The sequence below is a fragment of the Penaeus vannamei genome, chromosome 29 (assembly GCF_042767895.1).
Source record: "Penaeus vannamei isolate JL-2024 chromosome 29, ASM4276789v1, whole genome shotgun sequence".
NCBI lineage: Eukaryota > Metazoa > Arthropoda > Malacostraca > Decapoda > Penaeidae > Penaeus > Penaeus vannamei.
The window spans coordinates 26634012-26644011 of record NC_091577.1 but is presented as its reverse complement, the minus strand read 5'-3'; the positions used below and the strand labels follow the sequence as shown (position 1 = coordinate 26644011).

General features: G+C 32.8%; 1 protein-coding gene across 3 annotated transcripts in view; it reads left to right on the top strand.

Moving 5' to 3' along the window:
- The window catches only part of RhoGAP102A (Rho GTPase activating protein at 102A), a 113515-nt gene that overhangs the window by 101517 nt on the left and 1998 nt on the right, over window positions 1–10000 (top strand). For 2 of the 3 annotated variants that reach the window (XM_070142603.1, XM_070142604.1), the window contains 4 exons: window positions 2544–2618; window positions 5438–5545; window positions 6445–6549; window positions 9790–10000. The exon at window positions 9790–10000 is cut by the window's right edge and continues 1998 nt beyond it. In XM_070142603.1, the coding sequence (XP_069998704.1) occupies window positions 2544–2618; window positions 5438–5545; window positions 6445–6549; window positions 9790–10000 (499 nt within the window). The remainder of the gene's footprint in view (window positions 1–2543; window positions 2619–5437; window positions 5546–6444; window positions 6550–9789) is intronic. The other variant, XM_070142605.1, reaches the window with a different exon arrangement.

The window sequence follows — 10000 nt, the reverse complement described above, 5'->3', positions numbered from 1 at the left end:
AGCATATATTTCTAGTTAACCCTCTCATTGTCTATTTTGATATTTTTATGTTATTGTTACTGCTGTTGATATATATTGTAAGGATCATGTTGCTGTTTGTGTTCTGTCAATCATGCTGTGTATTGTTACTGTTACTGTTATTACAATTAGCTTTAGATTGATATATTCTCCTACTTTATCATCTTTCATCATCCTTTTCACTTTATAGTAGCTGTATATTTTTCTCAAAAGTATCCTTTTGTTTTTACCCTGCTAACTCTTTCCCATATTTGCAAACCAGAGATATGAAAATGAATAGTGTCTGTGATAGTTACTAGCGCATGTTGAAAGTTTACAGTGAAGGAGATTTTAACACAGTTGTGTGTTTTTTATTATATTTCCATATTTCTATTCATAACCACACAAAAAAATTTATTTCTATCAGTAATAGATTGTTGCTTTAATTTTTTTCGTAGCGAAATGGTTTTCATACATTACTACAGTGAAGAACAGTTGAATTATGACAAATGTAGAAAAGTTGGGAATATGAATGGATAACTCAACTTTGTAATTCATATCTAATACATCTTCATCAGGTTTGCGGATGAAAATGTAATACCAAAACATTAATTACACATTCATATGTTTCTACAACTACTTTCTTCATCAGAATTCCAATTGGAAACATTTTGTTAAAAACTCCTTATGTGGCATTGTGAATAGGAATTTAGTTTTTTGTTCTATTGTAATACATACCTGTTTCCAAAATCATTTATAGGATCCTATAGATTCATATATTAATATGACCTCATTGTCATAATCATAAGAAATCCCTTTCCTCCTCCCCTATATTATTTTTAAGCTTCAGATGTTTGGGTTTGAAAGTAACTTGGCTTCTGATACAAAGACAGAAATGTAAGTTTTACAGATACTCATTTTTAGATCTGTTATGATATTTTTGTTCTTTGTCCATTTTTTTGTGACTATTCATCGTCATTTTTTGGCAGGTCTGAAGATGTATATTTTTATTTGAGAAAGTTTGTAATGGATGTTGGTACGCCACTGACTGTGTCACAAGACCATATTTATTTTCAGGTGTCTACAGGATTTTGACAAATGTTGAGATGATTTTGATCTAAATGAGATTATTTTTTTGATTATCCCTGGTATCATTTCTTTTTCTTTTTTTCTTGTTTTCTTTTTACTGTCTTTCTTTTTTATGTATGTATGATGAATATGTTGCTCGGTGGCATTTATATGATAAATTATGTATTGTGTAGACTCTATGTTTCAGGAAATTTATACTAAATCTGCCTGTGCAGTGTATAAATCTCTTCAGTAATAGAGCCCACTCAAGAACTTTCCTAATAACTTCTAATAATCAAGTGAAGCATAAGAATACAGAGTTTAAATTGTTTTATAAGGAATGCTTTCCTCCACTGCTATAATAATGTCTGTACCATATTATTTATATGTATTTTTCTAATGTAACAGGTACTAGGCTCTTTATACTAATTGCTAAATGGGATATAATCCTGATAGAAAACAGGCAGATTTCAAGTGATAAGTGCAATGAGTTTGTTTGTTATTCAGTGTCCAAATGCAGGGAAAATATATCAGTTTGCTTTGAATTTGTTGTCTTCAGTCTTCTCTCACTACCCAAGTGTCCTTCCTGGCCCTGTATATTTTGTAGATTTTGAAAGTAGAGGAAGCAGTATAACAATATTACCTAAGCATATATATGACTTTGCGTGTGTGTGTGTGTGTGTGTGTGTGTGTGTGTGTGTGTGTGTGTGTGTGTGTGTGTGTGTGTGTGTGTGTGTGTGTGTGTGTGTGTGTGTGTGTGTGTGTGTGCATCTTCATGGGTGCATGGGTCTGTTTGTGTGACATACAGTTCTGTGGAGTTTTAAAATGTTTATAGGAATTTATTGTATTGTATTTTCTAAAACATAAAATTTTACTAGAAAGGCTCTTGACCTTCTTTCACAGATCCAAGTTTATCCAAATATGTTGATTTATCTTCAGTAAAACATCTTTTTGAATGACCTCTTAGAATGGAAAAGTTCCCAATATTTTTTTTTTTCTTATGAGACACATACATTACTCTTGGGAAGTTTAATTTCATTTTTGCTTCTAATACTTCCACCCTGCTAAATGATAATTCAGTTTATGCATACTTTGTCTTGCATTGTATGTGTGTGTATGTGTGTGTGTTTGCATATATATACATATGAATGTATGTAGCAAAGGTCATATTTAAAAGATAATATTTTTTAACAAATAAGATTATAGCTTAATTTAACTATAGCTTAACAACTCTGATATATTACACTAAACTTAGACATTTAAACACTTACTCTGCACTCCTCTTATGGCCTTGTGCATAGCTCATTTAGTTGTGATTTCCTTGTGTAACCATCTGCCTCAGGAAGGTACTAGCATTATAACACATTGCAATACACAGCTTTTTTCTAATACTGAACCAGCCCTACCTAGTTCCCAATGATTTTCCGTGTAGTTCCTAACCAGCATCTTCTTCCTCCGTGCGTTGTTGCTCCGTGCAGTCGTGGTCAGCACCTACAGGAGCTGTTAGCAAGCTTATTGGCACCTCATCGGCCTCAGAGCTGTCCCTCCACTGTGTAAGTAGGATGTAGTGACCCTCCAGCCTGGTGACCCTCTGGCTGCCTTTCAAGGTGCTGTGACCTTGACCTTTGGCTGTTGCAAAGCTGATGATTGATCTTCCACATGTGATTCTGAACCTTTCCCATTCCCTTGAATCATGAATTCCTGGCACCATGAACTATGGACAAAGTTTCAAGGTGCAGTGAAACCCTGTATGTAAACCTCATTGATATTCGTATATGTAGCTTCAGAGCACTAGACTTGTCAGTGTACAGAGCTACCATTAGGCAAAATTCAGTGCTGGCATGTTGACTTAAGACGTGTAGGCATTATAACCAACAAACGTTCTGATTTTTGTTCTCTCTGTCTGTCTCTCTCTTTCTATGACACTCATTCTCTCTCTCTCTCTCTCGCTCTCTCCTTCTCTCTCTCTCTCTCTCTCTCTCTCTCTCTCTCTCTCTCTCTCTCTCTCTCTCTCTCTCTCTCTCTCTTTCTCTCTCTCTCTTTCTCTCTCTCTCTTTCTCTCTCTCTCTTTCTCTCTCTCTCTTTCTCTCTCTCTTATTCTCTCTCTCTCATTCTCTCTCTCTTATTCTCTCTCTCTTATTCTCTCTCTCTCTTTCTCTCTCTCTTATTCTCTCTCTCTCTTTTTCTCTCTCTCTTGCTCTCTCTCTCTCTCTCTTATTCTATCTCTCTCTCTCTTATTCTCTCTCTCTCTCTCTCTCTCTCTCTCTCTTATTCTCTCTCTCTCTCTCTCTCTCTCTCTCTCTCTCTCTCTCTCTCTCTCTCTCTCTCTCTCTCTCTCTCTCTCTCTCTCTCTCTCTCTCTCTCTCTCTCTCTCTCTCTCTCTCTCTCTCTCTCTCTCTCTCTCTCTCTCTCTCTCTCTCTCTCTCTCTCTCTCTCTGATGAAGGTGAAAAGAAAAGCAACTGGCTTATATTTTCTTTACTTTTTATTTTAGAAGTTTCAGTTCAAGTATGTATCCCTAAATATCCAGTAGTCAGAGCCACATGTAGTTTAGTTCCTCTTTTTCTCTATTTTCTTTTTTCTTTTTAGCTTTAGCATCTTGATTCAAAAGCATCTCAAAGGGTTATGACAAATGAAGTTTCTTTTCTGTTGCTTTTTATTTTGTTTATATTGGCCGCGTTCCTCTGTGAGTTTTTATTAATTTATTAGGTGTGATTACTTTTGTTTTGCATTTTTCTGTGTTACAAAAATTACCTTTTCTTTTTATTTCTTTATGCTAAAGTATGCCCTCATTACTAAGGGTAGTGTATCCATTGAAGTTAGACAATTATTTTCCTTTGACAATATAATAATTGTTACGTGATGAATTTAGAGATGTTTGTTAAGTGTCTAAGTGTTAGCCTCTCAAGATATTATGTGAAAATTTATCTACTTATGGTTACTTATTTGGTCAAAAGGAATTCAATATTGCATATATCAGTAGCTTTTCACTTCAAGATAAGCTGTTCAAGAACGGATAAAAAGAGAATGGTAGATATTACATAATATGCATTGTTTTTATTGTTTTTTGGTATAATTTTTAGTGATGTGTAGAATATTTTGCCCAAAATATTATAAGAGTGAACCACTTCTTTTTCTATATAAAAACATGAAGTAATACATACTTGAATGATGCTGGAAAAAAATTAACAAAAGCTTAGGATTATATCATGATCTAATGTTAACCCATTTCAACTCGTGGTATTTCAGGATTTTACTGATAATGACTGGTAAAATATGAGTGATGTCTAAAGTATACCATATTATTATGTCATTCAGTAGTGAAATTACCTGAGATTACTCAGTGTGATGGCTCTGAAAACATGTTATTCATGGTTGCAAGATTATTAGAGGTTCTAGTGTTACTTCATAGAGAAATTATTCATCATGGATTTACCTCTTAGTTGTATGCAAATCATACAAACTGGGAGTTTATTTTAAAAGAATTGTCTTTGCTACTTTTTTGAGAATGTTTACACTATTTTCACAAATATTTATGAAAATGTACACATTTTACTAGTGCTGTGGTGAAACAGTAATACATGTAAGATTTCATATTTATTTTGTATATTCATTTACTGCTCTACTTTTCCAAAGTACAAATCAGTTATCATATCTGAAATTGTAACACAAATGTGTTCAATTCTTTTCTGTATCCATGATACAACATGCACCTTAGAAAAATGTTGGGAAAAGAACATCTTTCTGTGACTTTAAGGTAATTGATATTGCAATTTTTTTCAGAATAATGTATTAGGTGGTGATATTTTTATGTGTTGCTACACTAAATGAAACGACTCTACAAGGTTTTGTCATTGTTTATGAGGAACATAAAGGCTTTCATTCCTTTTTGTATTACATGGTCTCAGAAAGGATCAAGGTCAGGAAAACCATTATTCTTTCTTATTTGTGGTCTTCCTCTGTTGCTTTGCCGTCAAAAACTCTTAGAGCAATCTGTGAAAATCTGAGAACAAAAGGTTGTTTTAGAAATAGCAAAGGCTTTCTAGACACTAGAATTTAGATTTTTTTTTCTTCTTTATTTTATACTTAGAATTTATCTAGTTGTTTATTAATAAGTACATTGTATATTTTCAAAGTCTGTATCAACATTATTAATGTATTTTTCTTTTCCAAGCCACTAATGATAGTTTGTCATTGGTTCAATCCTTCAGTTTTGAGGTCCATTTTTTTCACAGGTTTCCTCATTTGATAAGACTGTCTCATATTAACATTAATGCATATTATCTATCATCCCTACATCCTCATACTTTTGTGCATTTGTCAGATATGTTGGTAAAATATCGGTAGTGGCATGAATCTTTATTCATCTTACAGGTTGGATCTTGATGTGGAGACCAGTAGCAGTGTGTTCGAAGGCAGCGAGTGCTCCTCTTCCTTGCCGCGCTCCCCCACTGACCTAACTCACCACCACGACTTTGATCGGTTAGTTATAGCTTTGTGACTCCTGGGCTTGTACTTTTTTCTTCTTTACATTCTTCTTTTCTTTTCTAGAATTACTTTTTTATTGATATTAGTGCTTGAGTATACATTTATTCTGGTTTACTTCAAATGCTGAGAAACATTTGACTATTTTAGCCAGTGAAAGTAGAAATCGATTATGTACGTTTGGAAGAGTGTAGGAATTGTCAAGAACTATACTATTATTTTATGAATTTAGTTATATACATATATGTGTGTGTGTGTGTGTGTGTGTGTGTGTGTGTGTGTGTGTGTGTGTGTGTGTGTGTGTGTGTGTGTGTGTGTGTGTGTGTGTGTGTGTGCATGTGTATGTGTATGTGTATGTGTGTTTGTGTGTGTGTATGATTATATGTTTATATGTATATATATATATATATATATATATATATATATATATATATATATATGTATATATATATATATATCTATGTATATCTATGTATGTATATATATATATATATATATATATATATATATATATATATATATATATATATATATATATATATATATATATATATATATATATATATGTGTGTGTGTGTGTGTATATATATATATATATATATATATATATATATATATATATATATATATATATATATACATACATATCTATCTATATGTATGTATGTATATCTATATTCATATACGTATATATATATATATATATATATATATCTATATATATGTATGTATATATATATATATATATATATATATATATATATATATATATATATATATATATATATATATATATATATATATATATATATATATATGCATCTATGCTTGTGTGTATCAAGTATGATATGATTCTCTACAGTAGAAATACAAAAAGAAATATGAAAATATTGCAGGTTACGCATGAGCTTAGAGGAGGGTGAGGGGATGCGTATGCTGCGAAGGGAGGAGGTCGTCCATGAAGGTGCAGCAGTAGCTCCCATGCAACAGTCAGGCAGAAGGTAAATTTAATTTAGGGAACAGAATTTCATTCATGAACTTGGAAGCAGTAAGGGTATAAACTTTTGTTGGTAAGTGTGGGCCCAACAGCATTGGTCTTGTTGATTCACAGCTTGTGAATTTCATCCAGTAGAGAGTGACTGGAATTCACACCTACTCTTGTAAAATTCCTTCTTATGAATATTTGAGTAACACAACAATCTCATGGCAAAATGGAGTAACTAAACATATTAATTATGGTCTGTGCAGACGACACCAAAATAGGTATGAGTGCTTAACCTACTCCAGTCATTCATTTTTATTGTACAGGTATTAAAAATACTTTTATCTCATGATTTCCATCTAAGATACAACGTTGGAAGGGTTTTCCAAACCTTGCTGAAAACATGCATAAAGTCAGGCATTTTTATATAGAATTTACAGACCAAGCCTCTGCAGAAAGGGGTATTGCATCTCTCTTTAACTTTTCTGGCATTTTGCTGAAAGTAAATTTTGACAGAGATAGTCTTTAAATGCTGCTATGGTGTATGTTACAACTTCTTTGCCAGCATGTTACACACAAGTAGGCAGTTAAAGTGATATCGAGACATCCACCAGTGAGGGGTGTGGTATGCTCTGATTCTATTAGTGCTGGTAGATGTGAGGCTTTAATAAGTACCATTTTGTATCAAAATCTGGTGATGATTGCTTTTGTGTGCAGATATCTAGAGTGTATGTGTTCAATTTATGTCCAAGAATATATATTTCTGATAATCATTTAGTATGGTTTTAGTTTAAAAATAATTTCATACCACATCTGCATAATGTTAGGTGATTCATATTAAACATCCAGGTTTGTAGAGCGGTTTATTTGAGATCAATAATCATCATGAACAAATAGTATTAACTAAGAGCCATTGAGCCATCATCGGATTATCAGCTTTTCAGTATCTATTATGAAAATTGTCTTGATGTCTTCTCTTCTTTTCCTTTCTCTTTTCAATACCATACACCATATTTTTCATGCATACTATAATATTGTCTAGAAGGTGTATGAGATTGTTTGATAATTGTAATTATGAAAAAAATCATTGTCGCTAAATTCTCTTTTGAGATTGTTTTAATGGGCAATTATCAATGTACTCTTAGGTGCCCTGGGTAAGAGGTTAAACTGCATCCAATCATGTCAAGGCCTAAAAGATGAAACTAGAGACTTCATCTCCAATAAAGCCAGCTGGGCTCTCACTGTGCAGGGAATCTAAATGCAGAATATATGAGAATTAGGGCACAAAGGAACTGGATATCCTATAAAATCATCCTTTACAAATATGATATAGTTGTTTGGCAAGATAAACTGTTCATGAGATGAAAAAATGTACATTTGTTCCAAATAAATCTAGGGAATCTGAAACAACTTAATGGACCAGATAGAGCACCACACAATATCACTGGAGGTATCTCAAGGTCATTCTATGTAATATCAAAAACTCACATTTAATTGCAGGAAATGAAGTCCTTACATTCAGTATATGAAAAAAGATTGTATGCTCATCACATTTTATACCATAAAACATTTTTGGCCTTGTTGCCACAAACCTCAACTCATTATGGCATCCTATCTTGACAATCACTGTTATCTTAAAGTTAGGAAAATGTTACTTATCTGCCATGAGACACTAATTTTTCACATGTAATATGAATCCATGAATTCTCACCTAGATTTTTACATTTTTACAAATATGTGCTCACATATGATATAATTTACAAAAGAAGAATCACTTCTTTGTAGTACATTTTTTATATATGTAATTTTTCTTAAAAATTGTTTTACATCTTGATGTTCAGAACAAAATAGTTAGTTTTGTTTAGAGAATTTTTGAATTCTCATATTTTTAGCAGTGCTTTTTTGTGGGAAACCAGAAATCCATTTTGATTTAGAAGCCATTCTTATCTGTGGATATTTTGTTCCATTCACCTTCCGAGAGATATTCATTACAAATTTACCTATGTCAGTAAGAATAGATATAATGTGAAAAAATAAGAATCAGGAACTTGATGATACTTTATTTTTTTTACAAAATTTGAAAATTTACAGAAACTAGGAGAGATAGACCTCAGGTTACTTAAAAGAAGACAGTTTAAAATTGATGTTGAGTAAACTGCTGATCATTAAAAAGAAAAAGGAACCATCACGATGCTCTACAGATAGAAATGGAGAAGAATTTAAAAAGTAGCACAGGTATTTCAGAATGCAAGTATGAATTTCATTACGGGTGAAATGATAGATATAGTGTAGACAGTAGGTTACTAAAACACTGTGCCTCCCTAAGCTCGCAGTAACTGCAAGGTAGATAAGGGAAACAAGCAACAGGTTTTATGTCTTTGGAAGCAATTTTAAGCAGTGTAAAATCAACCCATTATGATTTCATGGTGTATACCCCTTTTTTCACTTAGAAACCATTAGGAGTTGTCTAGGAATATGCGAGAAATGTTTATGAAAAATATGTTTCTGTATTTGCAGTATTTAGAATAAATTTATTCCTGAATAAGTGAATTTTGCAGAATTTAAAAGGGAAAGGAATAAACGTAGAGACATTTAGTAGAATTTTTTTCTTTCTTTCTTTCTTTTTTTTTAGGGAAAAAGCACGGAATGGTGTGAGTTGATCGAAAAAAGTGACAGTACAGAACATTTGAACCCGAATGTATCAGAATTGATTTATGCAATATTTGCTTACAAGGCTAATGCTTGTTATCATATAAGCATATGATAATTTTGCCATGTGATCTAACCAACAGACTTCTTTCTAGGTTTGCTTGTGAGTGGAGTGCGTATTGCTTCACATTTTTTTCCAATATACTTATGGATAACCAGTGAAATACTTGATTGCACATCTTTCCTTTTTTTTGTATAAATCATGAAAATTAACAGACTTCAGTTTTGTATTGACAAATACAGCTAGTAAAGATGAAAAGATTAAGATATGATTGTTAAAAAATGTGTGTGTGTGTGTGTGTGTGTGTGTGTGTGTGTGTGTGTGTGTGTGTGTGTGCCTGTCTTTGTATGTGCATGTGTATTACTGTCCGTCTGTCTGTAGTTTTTGCAATCAATTCTCTTCTAGTCTCAAAATGTCCATGATAATCTTTTTATTGATGTTGTTATCCAGTGTGCTTTATAAGGGAATATTTTATGAGTTTTTTAAAGAGATATTTCTGAGTTGGCTGATTAAAAGCAGTCACATTATATAATGTCTCCCTTCCCACAGAAGATATCCAGATGAGGAAGAAGATGGCCGTGGGCGACGACGAGACAAAGGAGCAGATGTCCCAGTTTCATCAGCGAGTGAAGAGCGAGGTTGGTTTAGGAAACGCGAAAAGAGTTCTTCTCGAGAACTAGACAGAACTAGTGAAGAGAGGCAGCCGGAAAAATCCCGATGGTTCAGGAAGAGAGACAAGAGTTCATCTCGGGGCTCTGAG